The sequence below is a fragment of the Carlito syrichta genome, unplaced genomic scaffold (assembly GCF_000164805.1).
Source record: "Carlito syrichta isolate Samal-C Ts95f unplaced genomic scaffold, Tarsius_syrichta-2.0.1 Scaffold311525, whole genome shotgun sequence".
NCBI lineage: Eukaryota > Metazoa > Chordata > Mammalia > Primates > Tarsiidae > Carlito > Carlito syrichta.
Window position 1 is genome coordinate 288,506 of NW_007255621.1, and position 25,943 is coordinate 314,448.

Genomic DNA, 25,943 nt, shown 5'->3' on the forward strand with positions numbered 1-25,943 from the left:
AGATGAACAACTATAAGCTGAAAACTTCCAAATTCATACTGCCAAACTTGTCTTTACCCTTGAACTTGGCTCTCATATGCAATTATGAATGTCTATCTGAATGTTTAATACATATCTCAAATTAATAAAATGGAACTCCTGATAACTGTCTCCCCACTAGGTTCTGCCCACAGATGTTTTCCATCTTAATAGTTCATGGCAACTTCAACCGTTCAATTCCAAAAACTTTGAAATTAACCAGTTCCTTTCCTCTACTACCCCACTACTGATCTTTCAACAAATTCTGCTGGCTCAACCTTACAACTATATCTGGAATTCAACCACTTCTCATCATTTTTACCACTAAACTACTTCTTCTCATCCATACTCTAGTTTATGAACAACTCTTCTCAAAAAAGATCCTCAACACTTCTCTCTTCAACCTCTTTTTTTTTTTTACTTTTTATGTTTTTATTTTAAAGATGTAGGGTACCATTCAGGGTTAGGTATACAAATGTTCATTATGCAGGTACTCTTGTTGATGAGGTGTGCTGCCACTCCCCTGGCAGATTCCCACTGCCGCCACTCCCACACCCTCCCAAGCAGTTTCCTGATACTGTCTATGTTTTTCTTATAGTATTGTGACACTTGTTCAAGCTCCATTTATGAGTGAGAACATATGATACTCAGTTTGTTTCTGTGACAGATCGCTCAGTATCATAGACTCCATGTCATCCAGGTTGCTGTGAAGTTCATGATTTTGTTCATTGTTATGGCTGTGTAATATTCCATCGTGTATATGTACCACATTTACATATGGCCCCCAAAGATAAAATAATCTTCCCCTTCCTTTCCTTCTTTCATTTCTCCCTCATCCCACTCTTACTACTCACTAGTTATGTAAATACTAAAGGAAGTAATTGATAGTACAGTAATAGTTCTAAAAGAACACCACAATGAAATTGCAATTATTTTCTTAAAGAGGAAAAGATTCTAGAATATGCTTTATTCATGAACTCCACACACTTTCTCGAGTCCATATAGAAATATTAATATTTAATTAACTAGCCACTATGAGTCTGAATGTTTATATACACTACTGTACAGAATTTATATAAAATGCAACATTATACTTTGTGAAAAAACTATCAAAATAAATATCTTCCATCTTGAAGTTACAGGAAAACAAAGGTATTAAAACAAATTTAAATCAAATTTCAAATAATTGCCAGAATACCATACTTCCTGTTTTTCTTTGTAGTTATTTATGAAAAGTACTTTTTCTATCATGGTAAATTAAGAAAAAGTTTTCATGTGGGTGGAATAATTAGGATAATCTATTTTGTCAATAACTGTATTCTATGAATTTATTTGAATTAAGTTTTTAAGCTTACAATAAAATTTTTACAATACAATACAATTTCACTAAAGCATTTTTTTTAGCAAATTTCAAATGTTTTCTCTTACAATACATCTTCAAGGATTGGAAATCTGTTGTACTTAGAATTCAACAGCACAAGAAAGCAACCTCTGGCTTTTTTTCAAATATCTAAAAGCACTGTTTTTTGTTGTTGCATATCCTTTCCTGTGGATTACCTAATATTTTTTGTCTTCTATTAGGTATCAGACTTTTTCTTACCTATTTCTAGGGAATCTTTAACCTGTTGTCTTTAATATGAGTTGCAAATATTTGCTGCTGTTTAGCATTTTTCTTTTGATGTTCCTTTTGATATCTTTGCCATGTAGAAGTTTTTTTAAAATTTTTTACTTTTTAAAAATTTCTAGGTGGTTAAACATATCAATCATTTTCTTTTATAACTTCTGGATTTTGAATATAAAGAAATTATCTCCTATTTTACTATTACACATTTATTGTTTTAACTTTTTTACCTCGAAATGTTTTTTTTTTTAGTTATAATTGGTTTACCTCTGCTATAATTTACATTCATATTTTAAACACAGCATTATGTTTAAGGCATGTTCTTATTCACCTTTTGTTTAAAACAGAACCTACTTATGTCTAAAGCCTATAGCAGTAGTTTAAGAAAGAATTTGCTTATATTTGTTTCACTTGCACAAATCATATTTTAAAAATAAAATACAATACTTACTGTAACAGCATAAACATCCCTTCTTTGCAAGTGCCATGGTGACTCAAATCCCATAGAGCATACAGGTAGACAAATTCATGAACATAGAACAACCTGGAATGATTTTAATGATGTTGAGAGAATTTTATGTCTCTCTCTCTCTCTTTTTTTTTTTTTTTTTTTTGAGTAGGAATCTCACTCTGTCACCCAATTGGAGTGCGTGCCATGCTCACAACCACCACAGTCTTGGCCTGCTGGGCTCAGGTCATCTTTCTGCCTCGGCCTTCCCAGTAGCTGGAACTACAGGCACATGACGCTATGCCAGGCTAATTTTTGGATTTATTGTAGAGATGAGGTCTCACCAAGTTGCCCAGCTGCTCTCAAACCTCTGGATTCAGGCAATCCTTTCACAGCCACCTCCCAAAGTGCTGGGATTACAGGTGTGAGCCACCACGTCCGGCCAGAACTTTATCTTCTAATTTCAGGAATAAGCAGGTTTTAATTGCAGTCTAGACAACAGTAAAGAAGATTAGAAAGAGCAGTAGCATAATGAAGACTAGGAAAAATAGATGATAACCGGAAATAAGAAAGGTAGACCTAAAAAGAAAAACACTAGAGCTAAATGTATTGGATGTTAAGTCGTTCCTTTCTTTGGAACTTTCTGGCCAAACATAATGAGCTCCTGAGTTCTAGTTTGACAATGTCTACTTTTAGAAATCAAATATTTGTTTCATACAGGAGTGTCCCCCTCAATTTCTTCTTGTTTCAACCTAGGCAGGTTGTGTGATGTCAGAAAGTCCTCCATTTCCTTAAGGTTTTCTTTTTTTCTTTTTTTTTTTTTTTTGAGTTGGAGTCTCACTCTGTCACCAAGACTGGAGTGCAGTGGCTGCTCCCGGCCACTGCGGCCTCGACCTGCTGAGCTCCGGCGATCCTTCTGCCTCAGCCTTCCGAGTAGCTGAATTACAGGTGCACGCTACCACGCCCAGCTGATTTTTTGCTTTCATTGTAGAGATGAGGTCTCGCTGCCCAGGCGGGTCTCGAACCCGCGGGCTCAGGCAATCCATTCACCTCAGCCTCCCAAGGGCGCGGGATTACAGGCTGAGCCACCGAGCCCGGCCTCCTTAAGGTTTTCAACTTTGTTTCCATATAAGTATACATAGTAGCCTCTAAGGAACTTTTGTATTTCTTCAGGGTCAGATGTGACTTCACCTTTTGTGTTTCTGATTGTGTTTATTTGGGCTTTTTTTCTCTTTTTCTTGGTCAGTCTAGCTAGGAGACCATCGATCTTGTTTATCCTTTCAAAGAACAAGCTTTTTGTTTCATTGATTTTTTTGTATTATCTTTTTGTCGTCTATGTCCTGGATTTGGGCTTTTATTTTGGTGATCTGGATTCTTTTGCAACTTAGGGTTTTGGTGGTCTTGTTTTTCCAGCTTCCTTAGGTGACTTGTTAGGCTGTTAATTTGTGATCCTTCCATTTTCTTCATGTGCATTTGTAGAGATATGAACTCCCCTTTTACTACAGCTTTCATGGCATCCCAGAGATTTTGGTAAGATGTTTCCTCATTTTCATTTATTTCCAGGTATCTTTTGATCTCTGTTTTGATTTCATCATTGATCCAGGCGTTATTTAGCATCATGCTGTTTAGTGTCCATGTAAAAGCTCTAAAAATTGACTTTCCACATGACCCCGCCATCCCTCTACTGGGAATATACCCTGAAGAACACAAATCACTCTATAAAAAAGATACCTGCACATGTATGTTTATCGCAGCATTGTTCACAATAGCAAGATCAGGGAACCAACCATGCTGTCCATCAAAAAAGGACTGGATTTTAAAAATGTGGTACATATACACAGTGGAATATTATGCAGCCATAAAAAAGAACAAAATCATCAATTTCACAGCAACCTGGATGGAATTAGAGTTTATAATACTGAGTGATCTCTCACAGAAACAAAGATCTGAGTATCACATGTTCTCACTCATAAGTGGACCTTGAACAACTATCGTAATACTGTAAGAAAAGGATTGACAGTGGCGGGAAACTATGGAGGCGGGGCAGGGAGGGTAAGGGAGATGGGATTAACAGTAGTCAATATCTTTCTGGGGATGGAGGGGCACACCTCATCAACAAGGGTACCTGCACAATGCGTATTTGTATACCTAACCCTTAACTGTACCCCACAACTTTAAAATAAAAAATATGTATTAAAAAACAAAGAATGCGTTTCTGTTCATGTCTTCTACCTGCAAAATTAATGCCATTTTCATCTTAACCGAGCACTTATCAGGTACTGTGGCCCTAACTTTGGCAGTCTGAAGTGCAACAGCAAAACTAGCACAAATTTCTTTTTCCCTCTTCATGGTTCCACAAATAAAAATTTGTTCTTACCGTAGATCTTAGCAACTTCAGCATATATAACTTTTTCTTTCCTTATGAGGTGGTGAACTTTCATTTTTCACTTAAAGGAGACACTTTATGGTCTTTCTTTGGCATATCTGAATTGCCAGGACCACTACTCCGCATCTGGGACCATTATGAAATAAAATTAAGGGTTACTTAATTACAAGCACTGAGACACCTTGACAATCTGATAATCAAGATAGTTGCAAAGTAACTGATGGGCAGGGCGTGCACAGCATGAAGACATTAGCCAAGGGGAGGGTTCATGTTCAAAGCCAACCAGGTAAGATAGCCCTACCAGAATGGTGCACAATTTAAAAACTTATGAATTGCTTATTTCTGAAATTTCTCATTTAAGATTTTTGTACCATGGTTGACTGCAGATGACTGAAACTGCGGAAAGCAAAAACACAGATAAGAGGGGGACTACTGTAATAATAAGAATATTATTATTATTATATGTAATAATATTATTCTAAATTATAAATATTACACTGCCATTTCTCAAACTCCAGTCATTTAAGAAACACACCTCCATACCTATTGCTATCTATATCCTCGAATCCCTTATACTATGTCTTAATATATTTCTATACATATATTCATTTCATACAAATTTTTATAATAAAATTTTGTTATAATATGAACTTTATTCTAATCAATAATATTTTCAGGAATAGCATTCATAAACACAAATTTTGATGCAATGGATATTTTTTCTTATAAAATTTTAAAAAGATTATAACTAGTAAAATAAAACTTGTTTGTCCATGGACCACCTAAAATCACTAAGAAAATAGCTATGGAATGAAGTAGAACTGAGACCATTTGAAATACAGGTTAAGAATAGGAAAATCAAGAACAGGGGTTGGCAAACTATAGCCCATTGCCTGTTTTTTGTTTGTTTTTTTTCATAAAATTTTACTGGAACACAGTCTCACATTCATTTGTATTGTCTATTGCTGATTTTTCATGACAGCGGCAAAGTTGTGTATTTGTGTTAAAGACAAGATGACCTACAACGTCTAAAATATTTATTATCTGGTTCTTTGTAGAAAAAGTTTGCTGATCTAGATTTAGAAAGGCTCTGTACCTAGGGTGTCTAACAAACGTTTTCAGGAGTTTGCTCCAATGTGAAGAAATGAAAATAGTAATCACAGCATTTAGACGAAGTTTACGCAACAATGACAGGTCAGGATATTATTTGGGAAATCACTCTCTAAAAGAAGGCTTGCTTCCTCTATCAGAGGACTGGAAAATAAGGATCAACATACAAGTTTTAAGTTAAACTGAAACACTAAGGGATATATAATTTTTATGATCTTCTCTTTCACAAGCCTTTAAAAAAAACCACCAACACCATCAATACTTAATACTGATTTTTTTTACATAAGAGGTCTTTACTATAATCCTTAATATAGATATGAACAAAACAAAAAGCTGTTTTACTACTATATGACAGAACTATTGTGGTATGCTATCACTAACGGGAATTGAGAAGTTTTGATTTATAGTCACAAAGGCCTGGTAGCATTTCCAAGAATTTGGAAGATGAAACCTATAGCTGAAAAATATGTTTATGCTTCAGATTAGCATCAGTTCTAGTTAGTTAGATCAAGCCTCACTAAATTTAATATGATAGCATACAGCTAATGGAAAATATTGCACAGATTCTCTTCTGCCAGTCACCAGAATTTTAGCTAGGTTAGACAACACAAACCTGCAACCTAGCCCTTCATTTGTCCTATGTGTGCTGCTACTAGATTAGGACAAAAGTATACCTCAAATAGTTTTCATAATTAAATTGAAAAAGACACACTAACATGTAAAATATGAAACCACAGCCATCTAGGAAAACCAAATCTTACATAAAAACATAGTAACGAATTGAACATCTGTATGACATTACAATAAAATTTATTGTACTATAAATTTATGTATTTGATTTTGTGTCTTCTGAAATAAAAGCTATTTAAAAAGCTATCTTCTGGAAGTAAGTAAAACAACTACAAGCACATGGAGAAACCAATGACCTAAATTTGTGACCAATATAGCAGGCGACTATAGCTAAAATTTTCAAAATCTTTCATATCACATCATCCTTAAGATATAACTAGACTGGGCGTGGTGGCTTACACCTGTAATCCCAGCACTTTGGGAGGTGGAGGTGAAAGGACTGCCTGAGCCTAGGGGTTTGAGAATATCCTGGGCAACTTGGTAAGACCTCATCTCTACAATAAATCAAAAATTAGCCGGATGTGGTGGCTTGTAGTTCCAGCTACTTGGAAGGCTGAGGCAGAATGACCTCCTGAACCCAGAAAGTCAAGACTGCGATAGCTGTGAGTGTGTGACTGCACTCCAGCCTGGACAACAGAGTGAGATGCCGACACAAAATAATAATAATGATAATAAAAATGTGAACAAAAATCGAGTAAAGGCAAAGAATGAATGAGAAACACTTTATACCAAAATATGAAAAGACTGCATTAAGATAAGGAGAGATCCTTAGCCTGAGACTAAGAGAGAAAGATAATTCAAGCAACATATTATTGCCATAGTATAATCCTAAAGATGCATAGAAAATAAATTAGCTGCCCATAAATATTTTCTACAGTCCTTCACACATTTTTCAATTCCTAGTTGTGAATTAAAATGCACACACAGACACACACATGCACACACAGTCAGCAAGTGACAGCACTGGTAAGTAATGCAGTCCTAGATCTTGGAATTATATTTCACGTTTTGCTACATTTTTACTTGCCTACAGCAGGATATTTCTTTAGAGTAGGCAATGAGCCATGGTAATTTGTGACATAGTTTCTGTCTCTGTCTTTTTCCTCTCCTCCCCACCCTTCTTTCTTTTTTTGGTCAACAAAAACCATATATATGAATACTGAAAAACAAGCAATTTATTTTGGACTACATTATTGGTTTTTTTTCAATTCTACGATGAAACAGCAATTATGTATTAAGCAAAATTAAAATTTAGTGAGTAATTATTTAGTAAGCAAAGTGGAGGTACATTTCAGTTCATGACTTTTTTCCCTAATAGCAAAGTTCAAACCGTTCATCTGAGCCTTTCATTCCAGGGTAGAATAGGTTTTTTCTATCATTAACACACACCTAATGTTATGTCTCTAAAAGAGATGTCTTGGAGGCTCTCAATGTTTCCAGTGATCTTCAGCAGAAATTGAACTGTAAGAATATGAATTACTTTACCATGCTTTTATTCATGTTTTTAAAAAAGAATTTAAACATGCAATGGCACAGGGGAAACAACATTGATTCCTAACATTTGGGAAAATCTTGAATCCACCAAAGTGAAATTTCCTGACCACTGTCTTATGCTAAATAAATCAAGTCCTCTGGTTGTCAAAGGTCCATTGCTGTACTTTTGGTGGATCTGGGACAGGGGAGTAAAAACAGGAATTAATGGATAATCTTAAATCCCTCACTCCACATTCCCTCATCATCATGATGGATTTGGGGCCATTTCATTGCCTGTGAATATTTCCATCAGACTAGGTGTATATATGCTCCAGTAGATCAATTTTGTTATTTTGATCTTTTTGTTAACTTTTAAAAGAGCTTACATATCGGAAACTGTACTAAAAGTTGTAACTGAAATGATATCAGAATTCTATTACAATTGGTTTGTGTTAACCTGTACTGTCTTTACAAAGACCCCAAGTGCCAAATATTTTATCTTATATATTATGCATAAAAACCTTAAACAGAAAAGACCATTATTAGTCCCATTGTAAAGTTGCAGGCATTGATTTGCTCGAGATGACAGTTTTTACAGGGTGCAGTTGGAACACAGATCCTGACATGTGAATCCCAAATTGGCCAGTATACTCTCTTTCCTCCCCACTCTTATTTTCTGAATTTCACTGAAAACTTAAATTGCCATTTCTCCCTATAATTTTCCTATTTTTATTGGGATAAAAACATTTGAAAATAAACTTGTTATAAAAGACAGTTATAATGAGATCTGAATTTTCCAATTTTGATCTAAATTTACAATCTGTATCAAATCCTTTCTCCACATACTATGGATGATCTTTTGATGAATAATTTTCTTGCTCTTGTGGAATATATATTTTTTCAGACTTCATGTTTGTAACTATGATTTTACTGTGTCTCAAATAAAGAACTCTTTCTTGTCTAGGCTTTCACAGAAAACAATGTGTTCAACTTTCCATATAAACTGCTTTGTTTAGGTTTAAATTAAGGAAATGATGTCACTTCAGTACCCATGAAATATTGCTGTTAGTTGACCAATACTGTCAAGGTGCTGTCCAAATTGCTTAACACAGGTGTGTTACTAGTGGAAACCTTTTGTGGGGAGATAAAAGAGCTTATATGTAACTTCTGGTAAATATTCTAGGAGGCGATAAGATTTTTTGCCTTCTTTGTCAACTCTGGGCTGCTGTTTGGCTGCCCCTCTAGAATTCCTATCACTTTTCCCCACTTTCTTGGATGTGACACTTCTATTTATGAGGCACAGAGGGAGATTCTTAAAATCAGCCTAAAAACACCACGGCTACTATGTCCTTGCTAAATGGTTTATAAAATCATAAATGCTTCAGATTTTCATTTTTGATTTTAATTCTTAGTATACATTATCCGAATTAATTTGCATAAAATTCATAAACTACTCAATGCTCTGCCTCCCAACATAAATTAATGCGTTAGAAAAGCAGATTCCTATTAGTGCAAAGAACTTTTACTGTCAGTTAATCTAATTACAAGTAATTGTCTATTTTATAGAAGTAATTTTTGCTTAGCACCATACAGGAAAACATGGCAAGTTGAAACAGCTTTGATTCTCAAAGCCAGTAGCTCAATTTAGGGAAAAGGAGGGGGGAAGCTATGAAAAGATATGAAAACATTTGCGTTATCTTTGCTTCTCCTGTAAGATTTCTTACTCTGAATAATGAGCTCTGTACCTCATGGAAAAAACATAAAGATTAATCCAGAAGATCAAGTCAGCCTTTTGAGCCAGGATAGAATCCCTTAGCAATCCACCAAACTGGAGGGAGGACTGAGCAACACACAGGCCTGGATGAGGGGAGAGTTCCCCCACTGCAGGGAATATCAAGTTCTTTTTTTCTCCAAGCAAGAGTGAGCCAAAACAAGGCTCTACCATGCTAGTGTTGTTGTGACCTAAGCGGTTTACAAAGAGGTCTCTCATGATAGAAATGTGAATGAGTCACCTTTCGGCAATGAAGAGATCAAAAGTGGATAAATATCCCTTTGGAAAGCCAAAATGACCTTGGATCCAGACTGTAGCTCTGTATATGTCAAACAAAGGTAAACGTAACAGTGGTAACAGTGGGCTTTCCCTTGAAAGAGATACCTGGTACAACACTGCACAGGGTAATATATGGCTGATGATATGCTGACTACTATTCACAACAGAAAAAAATCAGGAAATAAATGCCCATCAGTGGGAACATGGACGAACACACTACGATACAGCCACATAATGTATTATTAAATCCTATTCTAATGAATGAGCTAGAGTAGCATACAATTATATAGATGAAGCATAGCATTACAAGATGAAGTGAAAAAAGTGAGTTCCATACAACATTAAAACTTTTTCATCAAGTTTAAAAAACTGCAACAATGATGACAAAATGGAATATCTATAGCTGTAATAAAACTATTTAAAAATGTGGAATCCCTATATAAAGTGATGCAAGTAAGCCAAATAAGGGGTGAGATAGCACCATAGGTAGATGTGGGTTATTGTCATGGTTCCAGCTTTTGTTTTTGGTGGTTTAATGAATGCTTATATTACTTAAAATAACTAAACAAAAGCAGGATATAGGTCAACAATAATGAGATTCTGTCACAAATAAAGTATTATGATTAATGTAATTTTATATGTACCTGAGGTGGGAGCACTATAGAGAAAGTACTCTAGATAGATAGATAGATAGATAGATAGATAGATAGATAGATAGATAGATAGATAGAAAGAAGAAATACTGAAATAAATGAAAACATCATAAAGTAGAAAAAGAAATCATTCTCTGTTTTTCTGTTTTTAAAGTACTAACTTCAGTAGGTCATGCAGCCCATCTGCAGTTGGTGACTAAATTTTACTAGCTATTTGTCTAAAGACGATTTAAGAACAACTTTTTCTTCACAATATGATTACTGCATGCACTTTTTAAAATATTACTTGTATTTTTTCGAAAAGCAAAATATAATCATCTTCATTGTAATTATCATCTTTGATCTGTCCTTTAATGTCTAATTTACTTCTACTTCAAGTCACTAAATATATTTTAATGAAGTTTTTCTCTTGAGAGTAATTAATGAGAGGGACATTAATGTCAAACACATTTCATTTGGCACTCTTAAACTTCCAATGATTTATAAAAGTAATTGTTTACGATTAAATAAAATTCTGCTCAGGTGCCATATTTGCATTCCATATTTGATAAGCATGAGAAGAACGTTTATTGTCTGCTTGACAGCGTGTAATATGCCATGGATGTACTTCATGTTCTAGGGGATAAAGCTTGCAACGCCCTATCACAGAGGCTCTAACAGGTTTGTATGCACTTTTCCAGACTTACCACGAGGCAGACAAGAGTTCTAGACAGGAATTCGTTCAGAGTTTAACCAAAAAGTGACAAATAAATGGTTCTCCTCATTCTCCCTGTACCTAATTTCTGTTTTTAATTTTTTATATAGGTAGTACATTCACGTAGTTCAAAGTCAAAGACTTAGGCCACTCGATGTGAAATCTCTGTTCCATTTCTTTTTTCAAGCCAGCCAATTTTCACTCCTGAGGAGATCCAATGACAACGATATTCTAGTCCTTCCATGGACACGTTTTATGCATAAACAAGAAAACACACACACTTTTTTTTTTTTTTTTCTTTGAGTTGGAGTCTCACTCTGTCGTCCAGACTGGAGTGCAGTGGCCGCTCCCGGCCACCGCAGCCTCGACCTGCTGGGCTCTGGCGATCCTTCTGCCTCAGCCTTCCAAGTAGCTGGAACTACAGGCGTGCGCTACCACGCCCGGCTGATTTTTTGATTTATTGTAGAGATGAGGTCTCGCTGCCCAGGCAGGTCTCAAACCCGTGGGCTCAGGCAATCCACTCACCTCAGTCTCCCAAAGGCACGGGATTACAGGCTGAGCCACGGAGTCCGGCTCACACACACTTTTTTAATGAAAGTGTTTTACTATTTACTTTTGTCATACAGCAAATATACCTTAAACATAAACATGGTGATATAGTGTCCACAATCTTTTTAAGGACACTTTTCTACTATGTGCATGTTTTATAATTTAATCAGTCTACTATCCTGGCTATGTCGCTTACTATATTTTGCTATTATAAAAAAGACAGAAAGAATAACCTTATTAATCTCATCACTTCTTGATCACGAGTATAGATAGGATAACTTCTTAGAATTAAAATTGACAGATTAAATGGTAAATGCATTTGTAATTTTGATAGGTATTTCTAAGTTATCCTCCTTACGGAGAAATTTTATACTCTTATCAGGAATTTATGAGAGGGTCTATTCTCCAACATCCTTACCAATACAGTTTGCCATTAGTATTTTTATTTTATTAAATTTTACAGGTTAAAAAACCCCAAAAAACTCAGTTTTATTTTGCACTTTCTTATCCTAAGTAAGGATAAACATATTTTTAGTCACTGGTATTTTCCTTGCTGTCAATAGTCAGTTCATAACCTTGATCATTTTTATTGGATGTTTTCATAATGATTTGAAGAATCTCCTTACATATTAGAAAAATTTGTCTTTATCTATGTTACGAGTTGCAAATGTTTTTCCCAGTTTCATATTTATCTTTTGTTCTTTCTAGTAATTGTTTGTTTTTTTTTTTTTGAGTTGGAGTCTCACTCGGTTGCCCAGACTGGAGTGCAGTGGCCGCTCCCGGCCACCGCAGCCTCCACCTGCTGGGCTCCAGCGATCCTTCCGCCTCAGCCTTCCAAGTAGCTAGAATTACAGGCATGCGCTACCACGCCCGGCTGATTTTTTGATTTATTGTAGAGATGAGGTCTTGCTGCCCTGGCGGGTCTCGAACCCGCGGGCTCAGGCAATCCACTCACCTCAGCCTTCCAAAGGCGCAGGATTACAGGCTGAGCCTCCGAGCCCGGCTGTAATTGGTTTTTTTTATTGTCATGCAATTTATTTTGTTTCATGTAGCTCGATTCAAGTCTATTCCTCTATAGCTTTCAGGTGGGCAACACACTGAAACATGCTTTCTCCTATCTATGACTGTACAAAAATTACCCTGATTATTTTAAAAACCAGTTTCTTTTGTTAATATTTATATCTTTAACTCATTTAAGATTTATCTCTGTATACTATGTGACATATAAACTCAAATTTATTTTTTCAAACAATACCCTGTCATCTCAGCATCATTTATACTCAATCTTTTTCCTATTGACTTAAATGACATATATTTGAGTTATTTTACTGGAACTACTTATATGTTTCATTGTGCTATTTATATGCTAGTACCATGGTAATTTAAATATTTCAGTATTTTAACATGCTTTAATAGCTAGAATGGCTTAATCTCTAGTCTTCTTTTAAACAAAAACATTTGCTTCTATTTTTCCATAGGCATGGTAAAGTACACTTGACTATTTTAAAACTATTTCTTTAGACTATTGCTATTGACTCCCTTCTATAAACAAAGATGGAATTAGTTTAGTTCCACTTCCTTACCATTACTCCTGTTTTCCTAGACCTGCAAGCACAATTCTAAAGTCACAGTGGTACAGAATACATTTTAATTTCAACTGAGTGAACAGAAAATATAACAAAAATCCATTAACTGAATATCTAATACATCAGCTGGAGAAGCAGCAGAGACTACTTCAGAGAGAAAAGTTTACTTTATCAAGAATTAGGCCTTGCAGGCTAACCCCTCAAAAAGGTCCATGGAAACCGGCTACAACTAAGTGCTTACATTGATCAGTCTGGGTAGAGGGCAGATCTGGGTTAGAATCAGTGAACTGCCAGGTCATACATCTGTAATCCCTGACAAAGGGAAAGTTATCCCAACCACGAAGGCTGAATTGAAGAAACAGGACTGAAGGTCAAGGTTCTGTATATTTTCAGCCTTTATTATATCAGGGCAGAGAGACAATGCCTTTTCCAATCATGCTGTTTACAATCTCTGCAGTTAGTGCCAGAATCACTACACTGGCTAATTCTGGCCTTGCTAGATATCTCAGGGTACTGCCACAAAATTCAATGCGTAAAGGGAGAATCACACTCCTATTGCTACTGCTGTCTACAGTTTCCCATCAGTGCAGTCCTGGGTTGGGATGTGTGCTGTCTGGTCATGCACCTTTGTTTGCTGAGTAGCACCGGCTAAGAACAAAAGCTCTGGAGTGAATCTAGCAGGTTAGAATTCTGGCTCCTCTGTTTCTTACCTATATAACCTTGAGAAAGTTACTTGGCCTTTCTGTTTCTCAGTTTTTGCATCTGTAAAGTAGGATAATGATAGCAACCAACTTCACAGATCTGTTGTGTTGATTTAACGAGATAACCTGTATAAAGAGGTTCAAGTATTGTCTAGAATACAATTAAGTGCTCAATTAATATCAGCTCCTATTAATATGTTATTAAGGTACATATAGTCTGCTGGCAGAGTCGGGCAAGAAAAATAGTTAAAATACAATGTGATAAGTGACCAAGGAATTAGTTGTCTTGGAGGCAGAAAGTAGCTTTGAGTTGAGCAGCCTTGGCTTTCTTATTCGGGAGAGAGGGAATATGTATGTTTTAACTATAGTAAGTTTCTTTTTAAAAGATTTAAATGATTATCATTTTCATGGTTCACAAATATATGACCTAAAATGTCTTAGCTGTTTCAAATCCCCTTATATCACTCTCCATTTTAATGTGTAGTTTTCCCCTAGAGAAAGTTAACAATTTATTTTTTATTTTAAAATTAACATACTTTTTGTAATGTAATAGCAAGTACTTTTCAGTTTAGTATAGAAAGATTATTTTCCATGGTTTATTAAAGCAGAGTTGGAAAAGCAGCAAAGGAGACTGTGCCAACAAGTTTTATGAGTTTCATGAGCATAAATAAATATATTTGTTGCTACAAATCTCAAACAGCAAAATGTTGTGTTAATGGAACAAAGCTGAAAATTCTTCAGAACAAATCGCTAACAACTCTTCAACACATAAAGAGCCATTGAAGGAAAACCTTCTAATACAATGATGCTCTTTTCCTGCCTCCCATGAAAGCCAAGAAAGAATAACCAGCTCAAGGAATGTTAAGGAAGGTATAGTCTGGAAGGGGAGATCATGCAAGGACACCTGGCATCTACTTGTGAAATGAAATTCAAATTAAAATATTTTATTTTACAAAATGAAAAATGCTGAGCTGTCTTCTGATGTGCCATTTCACATTATATTGATGTGTTCTTCTTCCCTTCTTCACTTAAATTAAATGGACATTTAGATCAATGGATGTTTGTATGGAGTCAGTAACTGAAACAACTTTCTCTTTGAATGTGAAGAAACAGTTTACTTCATCAAAGAATCATTTTATCTACTTTATGACAAAATTAGAAAATTAGATTTTGGAACCAAACTGGCCCAGAAGAAATAAGACAGGAGTTCAGTGGGTATCATGAGAGGTTTTATGAAATGCAGGACCTTAGCTGACCAAAGGAAAAACAACAGATTCTCCATCTCTCTCTCTCTCTCTCTCTCTCTCTCTCTCTTTCTCTCTCTCTCTCTCTCTCTCTCTCTCACACACACACACACACACACAGATAGAAAGAGGGAGGGAGGGAGGGAGGAAGAGAGAGAGAGGAAGGAGAGGGAGATGGGAGGAGACAGAAAATAGGAAGAGGGTGTGAGGAGAAGAAGGGAAAAGAGGGAAAGAAAACATGTATTTACAGCTTAAGCAGTAGTCTATATTTGAACATGAGGGAAAAAAGAGTTATAGACAAATCTACCAGACCAATAATATAATAAGTTTGCATGACAGATATTGCGGGATATATTCAAATGTTAAATTAGAATATGAATGCTGCCCCCAACATTAAAAAAAATCTTAGTATGGACTATATATGCTCAAACTAAATTTTTTGCTAGAAGTAGCCTTTCAGAATAATATTTCTGTTACAGGGACATCCTAATGAATGAGCAGAAGACATTTCTGTCTGTTAGATAGAAAGCAAAGGTCCCTGACGTTAGAAGCATTACCTGTAGGTGACCAAAGAGGGGCAATGATACAGAAGGTATAAAAACACCAAACTCCATTTAATGTGTATGCTCTTGGTATCTCAATGGCAACCAGAGCAAAATTCAATTACTAAGAAAATGAAAAACAGCCAGATGAAGGAATATTATCTTGATGAAGACCAGCAGACCCTTTTCAAATACAGTTTTAACTTGGGTCCACATTTTACCTTCTTTTTGGACATTCAACCCAAGTCAAATAAACTAGCTTGTTATACATCCTACTCCCAACTAACTAATCAACATATATTTGCTAGGAGCCTACTATGTACCAGAAACTGTTCTAGGCTCTAGGCACAAAACAAGTCAGAGTCTCTGTCCTCAAGGCTCTTATTCAAGTGCTGGAGTGTGACAGTCAACAAACAAGTACACATGCAAAATATCCATATTACAATTTAAAATTTTTTAAAAAATTATATTAAAAATTATAAGCTAACTAAAGTTTCTTAGTAAGGATACCACCATTTTTCTAATTGTTCAGACCAAAATGTTGGAGTTAACTTTTTTATTTCTGAACATATTCAGTAACTTAAAGACTGAAAAAAGTTTCTTTAGAGAATTTCATTGTTGTATGAACAGAAATATGAAATGTGACACTGTGAAAATAAGAAAACTTTCACCTTAAAATTAATCTGCCAATACTAGTATATGTTATATTCACATTGTAATTCACATAAGAAAGTAAAATGGCTTATCTATGTTTATATTTTTATTTACAGCAACATTATACTTACGGCAATATTTTTATAGGCACTACCCCACCTAAACTGACTACAATTCAACACCTGTCACTAAGTGTAGCAACAGTTTACAGTTTTTCCAGACAGATTATACTAACCATTACTTTAAATAATGTCATATAAATAAAACTACTTGCTCATCTACATAAATATTATTACCCACGAAAATGAATGATATCCACTTTCAAGATATATCTAAATAAATATGTCTTACACCCAAGTAGAGGCTTCATAAAACCTTCACATTTCAAATTCTGATCACCACCTCTTCCAGTTCTGCTATTGCCCACCAATCCCAAATATTAAATTACATAATTCCTTCTGGGCAATGGTTAAATAGATTTGGCTGTCTGAGCAGGAAGTAAGGAAAGACACAACTGGACTCAGGGCTCTGGGTGGTGCCTACATGATGTCAATAGCTCCCTTTCGTAAAGAACAGAGACAAGTGGTGAATAAAGAGTTGTACTGTCTTTCTCCAGTCTCGAGCTTGGCTCTGTATGTTGTTTTGAGGAAATGTAATGTAGAAAAGCCTCATTCCATTTTTCACTAAGAAGAAATACATTGTTTGATGTTTAATAGAAATGTCACAACCACTATAATCAGTCAGTGGCTGTGCCTTCTCACTTATAATCAAATACTGTCTTTGTTCCCAAGTACTCTATTTTGGATATTTTTCCAAGAGTAAAAAGCAAAAATAAGTGACAAAAGTTTAAGCAACAGAATTAACTCAAAAAAAGTCAAGAGAAAGAATACAAAAAGTAGCAAAGAAAGAACAGCATAACCCCAAATTTCTGCAGATACCTGGACCTCTGGTCCAATTCCTGTACTCATTCAGGCAATTCAGATAATTTTTTCCATCTTCCAAGTACTATTTTCAACCTTTCCACTATAGGCAGACTTTGATTATCAACATGGTATTTAAGTAGCATGAGATACTTGGGCATTCTTACATACAGTTTCACAAATAATTTATTTGGTCCTTAAAATCATCAACTACATTTTATTACCTTCTTTTTAAAGGGAGTATGAAATTAACTTGCAATAATGTTACATGTATAAAACTATAAAGACTATTTAGAACGGACTATGAATGAACTAGGGCAAATGGAAAATATGATGATACATGTCCCATGAGTTTCTGAGATTATGGTTTCTGATGGAGAAACAATAGCATAGGCTTCCACACCCTACCTCTTACCTAATATTATCATTCATATTGCTGTTTGCCTTCAATAATTAAACTTTAAATTTTGCCTCTTCCCATTTTATGTTTTACATTAAGGGATGCAACTATTAACAACTAAGTAACAAAAAAACCCCAAAATACTGCCTTTTACAAGGGTAAAGAACAAATGACTTAATTTGAGTTGATAACACTATAACACACAAAATGAAACAGTTATGATTTATTGCCTTTAGAAAACTACTTTAGATGAAATAAATTTATTTAAATAATATAATAACTTGAAAGCTAAACATTAAATTTCAAAACTGCTATAAGCATCAAAACATAGTCTAAATATTCATGATCATTGAGACTACATGTACTTAAAAGCTTCTTGAATTTTATAATAATAAAGGTTTTGATCATAGATAAATATAACAAGTAAATTTGTTTTATTTGAGGAATGCTTATATTTCAATACCACAATTCATATTTAATATTTCAGAAAAGTTAGTTTTTTGGATATCTTTATATAAGCAAGATATCCTTTTAAAGGACATTTGTGGTGGTAATTTCCAAATCCTTCCTGACTCAGTTATGCTTTTTCAAAAATGCGGTAGCTACTTCAGCAACAACAATCAGTATAGCCATCAAAATATTTTACTTTATAATATATAACATGGTACCAACTACTAATGTATTATTTTACACATAGTACTATATTTTACTTGGATTTCTTTATCTCTACCTTATTTTAAATTTTGATCTAATTTTATAACTGAAATAGGAAACTACTTTATTAAGGAGAAGTATAAGTAGGTGGATTACTTTCATTCTCATTACAACATAGCAACTGAAATAACAAACTAGATACAAAGTGCTCATTGGTTCTTTCCAAAGCAAACCTATTGAGGCTATAATACACAAATCAATACAAAACTACTCTAGGGTTATATCTAAACTTTTATTAAAATAGAGAATTATAATTATGTTCAGGAGTCTTCAAAATTTCAGAAGTAAAGTTTTTCTTAGATTCACAGTCAACAGTTACGCTTGTTTCCCAAAGTAGAGACACTCACCTTCACATTTCTGAGTAGTTTCACTCTGCTTGTGACCAGCAGGGCATCTACACTCAAAAGAGCCTACTGTGTTGATGCAGTTTCCTCCCTGGCATATCCCTGGAATAGCCTGGCATTCATCAACATCTGCAAGAAGAAAACATTTGGGATATGAATACTACTCATAATATCTATTTACCTATTTCTTTGCTATACAGAAGAAACTCAGTTGTTCTCATAATGAAGTGAGAAGAGTAAAATTTGTATACATATGTTTAAATTTATATTTTGGGTTTTTTTGAGTTGGAGTCTCACTCTATCGTCCAGGCTGGAGTGCAGTTGCACGCTCACGGCCATCCCAGCATCGACCTGCTGGGCTCTGGTGATCCTTCTGCCTCAGCCTTCCAAGTAGCCAGAACTACAGGTGCACACTACCACGCCTGGTCTGTCTGTCTGTCTATCTATCTATCTATCTATCTATCTATCTATCTATCATCTATCTATCTAATCTATCTATCTATTTAATCTATCTTATCTATTTATCTACCTACCTACCTTAGAGATGAGGTCTCGCCAAGTTGACGGGATTGATTTTGAACCCGTGGGCTCAGACAATTCACTCGCCTCGGCCTCCCAAAGTGCTGGGATTACAGGCAGAGCCACAAAGCTTGGCTTAATTTATGTAAATGGTATTATGTTACAGATCTTAGTTTGTTTCTTAATTTTTTTCTTTTGCAATTCTGTTTGTAAGATCCATCTGAGTTGTTGTGTGGACTATCTGTTGCTTTAACTGGCTGTAGAAGGCTTCTTACTATGTTCACTCTCCTGATAATGGGTACCTGACTCATCTCTAACAGCTCACCACTTCAGTGAATAATACAATGGTTGTCCCCACCGTCTCTTTGTGGAGTTGAATGACTAGAGACTTTGAGGACTCAAGGAGACTCTTTATTTCTTTTCCGTAAACCCAGAGCAGAATTACTTGACCATAAGTTATACATATAATTAATATGAATAAATAATGTCCAGTGGTTCTTTAGAATGCTTGCAGCTGTCTTCACAGCAGTCTACACATCTCTACTGCTCATGAAGATTCCTGTGTTTTTTCTTTCCTGTCAACACATGATATTACTCTCCAATATTTTAATTTTCTTTGGCCTAAAAATTGTAAAAAATATTAATTATAGTTAAAGTTTTCATTTCTCTAATGGCTAGTGACATACTTACTAGATTTTTTTAATCTGAAAGTTATGTACTTACAGCTCTTAAATATTGTTATTTCAAGGCTGCTGTCTGTTTATTCTAAAGTTAAAACAGTTTTAGGCTTTGCAACTATTGTCCTTATCTTTTACACTGTTCTTTAACTTCTTCCATTTAGAAACAGAAATCAAGACTGACATGAAACTTTAATAAAGGCTTTTCAGACAAATAAAAGGTGAGGATGCATAAGACTTGAATTATACTTGCAACCAATATAAATGCCTAAGGAAGTTCTTAGGACAAAATAAAAATGAAAATCATAATTGGTACAAAAGGTGAAATGCAGTGAAAACAGCAAATATATTAATACATGTAAAATATATTTTTCCATAAACTTAAAGATAATTGTGAAAAATGATGTATTTTGGATGTTATAACACAAATAAGAAGTATAGCAACAATATCATGAAAGATTAAAGAGGGAAATAGAAGAATACTATTGTAAACATATTGTATTATAAGTGAAGTGGCATAATATTATTTGAAAATAAACTGTAGGAATTAAACATGCATAGACAAGTACTAAAAATATCAGAGGTATAATTAATAAATTATGAAGACAAAATGCAATATAAGAGCACATTCAATTATCTAAAAAAGGCAGGCAAAAGAAAAGAGAACAAAGAATAGATGGAGACAGATGCACTATAGTAAACTATGACTTAAACTCAATAAAATTGATAATTTATATGATATAAGTGTTATTTAAGAATCTCACTAAAATGGCTAAGATTGTCAGACGCTATTTTGAGAAAGCAAGACCTGATTTTATGGTGCCTACAAGAAATCTTCTCTAAAGGGATCAAAGACCTAAATGGAAAACCTCAAACTATAAGAATCTTAGAATGCGGGAGACACCCTCAGATAAATCTGAGTAGGCAACCAATTCCTGTTCAAAACCCCAGATATCCATGCCATAAGAGATAAGGTAGACAGATAGGACCTCATTAAACTGAAAAGCTTCTGCAAAGCAAAATAAACAATTAAGAGAGCAGGATATATCCCACACAGAATGGGAAAAAAATATTTGCCAACTGTATATCTGACACAGGCCTAACATCCAGAATCTACAAGGAACTCAAACATACCAAAAGGAAAAAAAAAAAATAGTCCCATTAAAAAGTGGACAAAAGACATAAATAGATACTTCTCAAAAGAAGATATACGGGCAGCCAATAGACACATGAAAAAGTGCAACTTCACTAATCTTCAGAGAAATACAAATCAAATCCACATTGGGATAACACCTATAACCCCAGTAAGAATGGCCATCATTAACAAAACAAACAAGAACAGATGCTGGCTAGGATGCATTCCCACCAGCTTCTACACTGTTGGTGGGAATGCAAACTAGTTCATCCTCAGTGAAAAGCAGTGTGGTGATTTCTAACAGAACTAAGAATTGACCTTACATATGACCCCATGATTCCCCCTATTGGGAATATACCCAGATAAATTAAAGTTTATTACAGCACTATTCTCAATAGCAGAAAAATGGAACCAACCATGCTGTCCATTGAAACTGGACTGGATTTTTAAAAATGTGGTGCATATACACAATGGAATATTACACAGCCATAAAGAAGGATATACATATGGACTACACAGTAAGTTGGACGGATTGAGTCTCTAATACTCAGTGATCTATCACAGAAACAAAGGACAGAGTACTGCATGTTCTCACTCATAAGAAGACCGAATGTTTGCCTTAATACTATAAGAAAAGGAATGGCAGTAGTGGGGTATGACTGGGGTTGGCGGGGAGGGGATACAGCATCAATAAGGATACCTGATCTCAAGCCAGGCAAAGTAGAGAACAAAGGAAGGCCCAAATTTTACTTGTATGATGTCCACTTATATACCTAATCCTGAACTATACCCCACATCTTTAAAATAAAACATGTGTATATAGAAAAAAGAAATCTACTTAGCCTAAAAAGTAAAAGGATTAAAAAGATACATTAAGTACTCACTCATCAAAAGAAAGCTGGAGTTGCTATATTAATATTATAAAAAATGATCATCAGAACAAAGAAATGTGACTATGGATAACGATGGACATTTCATAATGACAAAGGAGTCAATTCACTAAGAAGATGTAATAATGTTAAATGTGTATGTATTGATTATAAAATGTTAAGCACCTGGAGCAAAAAGAGCATTAGCAGATAGAACTGAAGAGAGAAATAGATAAATTCATAATTATAGCTGGAAATTTCCACATTTCTCTCTTACAAGAGAACAAGTAGACTGAAAATCAGCAAGGATAAATAAAACCTGAATCCACTTTCAATGTGTTCTAATTAATGATGATCAAACACTCCACTCCACTTAGGAAGAACACACATTTTTGTCAAGTGCACACAGAATATTAATCAAGAAAAACTATATTCTGATACCATGTAGAAAGGTTCACTGAATATAAAAATATTAAAATCATCCAAAGTATATTTTCTAATCACAAAAGAGTTAAACTAGAAATTAATAACTGGAAACATATTGAACATCCTCAAATATTTTGAATATACACAATATATTTTGAAATAATGCAGGGTCAAAGAAGAAATCATATGGAAAATTAAAACATTTTAAATTCAATAAAAACACACCATATCAAAAATTTGTAGGATGCAGCTAAAGTGGTGTTTAGAGGTAAGTGTATAGCATTAAAATGCTTGTATTACAATAAGAAGAAGTTCTTCTTTTTATTTTTTTTTTGAGTTGGAGTCTCACTCTGTCGCCCAGACTGGAGTGCAGTGGCCGCTCCCGGCCACCGCAGCCTCGACCTGCTGGGCTCCGGCGATCCTTCCGCCTCAGGCTTCTGAGTTGCCGGAATTACAGGCGCGTGCTACCATGCCCGGCTAATTTTTTGATTTTATTGTAGAGGTCTCGCCTACCCAGGCGGGTCTCGAACCCGTGGGCTCAGGCAATCACTCACCTCAGCCTCCCAAAGGTGTGGGATTACAGGCTGAGCCACCGAGTCCGGCTAAGAAGAAGTTCTTAAATCAGTGATCTAAGGTTCCATGTTAAGAAATTTTAAAAAGAGTAAATTAAACCTAAAGTAAATAGAATCAAGAAAATAATGAAATACAAAGCAGACAAATAATAAAGATAATCACTAAAAACTTGGTTTCTGAAAATACAAGTAAAATTGATAGATCTATATCAGGAAAGATCAAGAAAAAAATAAAGAAGAAAAGAATTACCAATATAAGGATTGGGAGTGACCACATCATTACAGATTTTATAGAGGTTAAAAAGATGCCAAAGTCCATATATTTTTCCTTCTTTATGGCTGCATAATATTCCATTGTGTATATGTACCACATTTTTTTTTTTTATGCAGTCCAGCTTCGATGGGCAACACGGTTGGTTCCATGCTTTTGCTACTGTGAATAGAGCTGCAACAAACATACGTGTGCAGGTATCTTTGTCATAGAATGATTTGAGTTCCTCCAGGTATATTCCCAATAGGGGAATTGCTGGGTCATATGGAAGGTCAATTTCTAGTTCTTTCAGAAATCGCCACACTGCCTTCCAAAGAGGTTGCACTAGTCTGCATTCCCACCAGCAGTGTAGAAGCGTTCCTTTTTCTCCACATCCTAGCTAGCATCTGTAATTGTTTGTTTTATTAATGATGGCCATTCTTACAGGGGTTAGGTGGTATCTCAGTGTGGTTTTGATTTGCATTTCTCTGATGATGAGTGAGGCTGAGCACTTTTTCATGTGTCTGTTGGCTGCCCGTATATCTTCTTTTGAGAAGTGTCTATTCATGTCTTTTGGACTTTGCAGCAACTTAGATGGATTTGGAGTCGATCATACTCAGTGATTTATCACAGAAACAAAGAATTGAGTTCCATATGTTCTCACAATTATAATACTATAAGAAAGTGAAGTAGTGGAAAACAGTCAGGGAAGGGGGGTGCTGGGATTGGCAGTTGAGGGAAAATGCTAGGGGAGGGAGGGGCATACCTCATCAACAAGAGTACCTGCATGATTAATGTTTATATTCTAACTCTGAATTGTACCCCACACCTCTATAATAAATAAATAAATAAATAAAAGAATGTGTATATACAGAGTAAAAAAAGAAATGCCAAATTTTAGCTACAGAATGACCATATAACTAACCCTGAATTGTATCCCACATCCTTTTTTTTTTTTATTGAGTTGGAGTCTCACTCTGTCACCCAGACTGGAGTGCAGTGGCCGCTCCCGGCCACCGCAGCCTCGACCTGCTGGGCTCCGGCGATCCTTCCGCCTCAGCCTTCCAAGTAGCCGGAATTACAGGCATGCGCTACCATGCCCAGCTGATTTTTGATTTATTGTAGAGATGAGGTCTCACTGCCCAGGAGGGTCTTGAACCCGTGGGCTCAGGCAATCCACTCACCTCAGCCTCCCAAAGGCGCGGGATTATAGGCTGAGCCACCAAGCCCGGCCCACATCTTTAAAGTAAAAATAATTGCAATTAAAAATTTTAAAACATAAAATAAAAAAAAGATCAGCTAAATGTAAAATCTCAAACTATAAGAATCTTAGAAAGTGCAGGAGACACGCTTATGGAAATTGGAACCGCGAAACAATTCTTATTCAGAACCCTAAAGGCCAATACCTTAAGAAATCATATAGACAAGTGGGACCTCATCCAATTAACGAGCTTCTGCAAAGCAAAAAAAACCATCAAGAGAGCAGGGAGACAGCCACAGAATGGGAAAAAATATTTGCCAACTGTATATCTGACAAAGGCCTAACATCTAGGATCTACAAGGAACTCAAAAGCGCCTAAAGAAAAAAAAACAAACAGTCCCTTTAAAAAGTGGGCAAAAGACATGAAAAGACACTTCTCAAAAGAAGATATACGGGCAGCCAACAGACATATGAAAAAGTGCTCAGCCTTACTCATCATCAGAGAAATGCAAATCAAAACCACATTGAGATACCACCTAACCCCTGTAAGAATGACCATCATTAATAAGACAAACAACAACAGGTATTGGCGAGGATGTGGAGAAAAAGGAACGCTTCTACACTGCTGGTGGGAATGCAGACTAGTGCAACCTCTTTGGAAGGCAGTGTGGCGATTTCTGAAAGAACTAGAAATTGACCTTCCATATAACCCAGCAATTCCCCTATTGGGAATATACCCGGAAGAACTCAAAAATTATTCTGTGAAAAAGATACCTGCACACGCATGTTTGTTGCAGCTCTATTCACAGTAGCAAACCATGGAACCAACCGTGTTGCCCATCAAAGCTGGACTGGATTAAAAAATGTGGTACATATACACAATGAAATATTATGTAGTCATAAAGAAGGAAAAATATATGAACTTTGCAGCAAATTGGATGGATTTGGAGTCTATCATATTCAGTGATTTATTACAGAAACAAAGAACTGAGTTCCATATGTTCTCACTCATAAGGTGATCTTGAACAATTATAATGCTATAAGAAGGCAATTGGCAGTAGTGGGGAACTGTCGGGGGGGGCGGGTGGGACTGGCAGTTGAGGGAAACTGCTAGGGGAGGGAGGGGCATACCTCATCAACAAGGGTACCTGCATGATCAATGTTTGTATACTTAACCCTGATTTGTACCCCACATCTTTAAAATAAATAAATACATTTAAAAATAAATAAATAAATAAAAATAAATAAAGGTCAGAGAAAATATTATGAACAACTTTATGGCACTAAGTTCAATAATTAAGATTACGTACAAATTCCTTGAAAGGTGTAAATACCAGGTTTTACTCAAGCAAGAACAAACAGACAATCTGAATAGAAACACATCTATTAAAGTAATTTTTTTTCCTGAGTTTTACTCTGTCACTCAGGCTGGTGTGCAATGGCATGCACGCTCACGGCCACCCCAGTGTCAACCTATTGGGCTTCGCCAATCCTTCTGCCTCAGTTCTGCAAGTAGTCGGAATTACAGCCATGTACTACCACAACCAGTTAATTTTT

General features: G+C 35.4%; 2 protein-coding genes across 2 annotated transcripts in view; one reads left to right on the forward strand and one right to left on the reverse strand.

The window, feature by feature from the left end:
• Positions 1-25,943, reverse strand: part of FBN2 (fibrillin 2) — a 256,177-nt gene that overhangs the window by 148,535 nt on the left and 81,699 nt on the right. Inside the window, exon 7 of the mRNA XM_008068800.2 lies at positions 18,741-18,866. Coding sequence (XP_008066991.1) covers positions 18,741-18,866 — 126 coding nt within the window. The remainder of the gene's footprint in view (positions 1-18,740; positions 18,867-25,943) is intronic.
• The window catches only part of LOC110596604, a 161,182-nt gene that overhangs the window by 52,897 nt on the left and 82,342 nt on the right, over positions 1-25,943 (forward strand). The window lies entirely within an intron of this gene.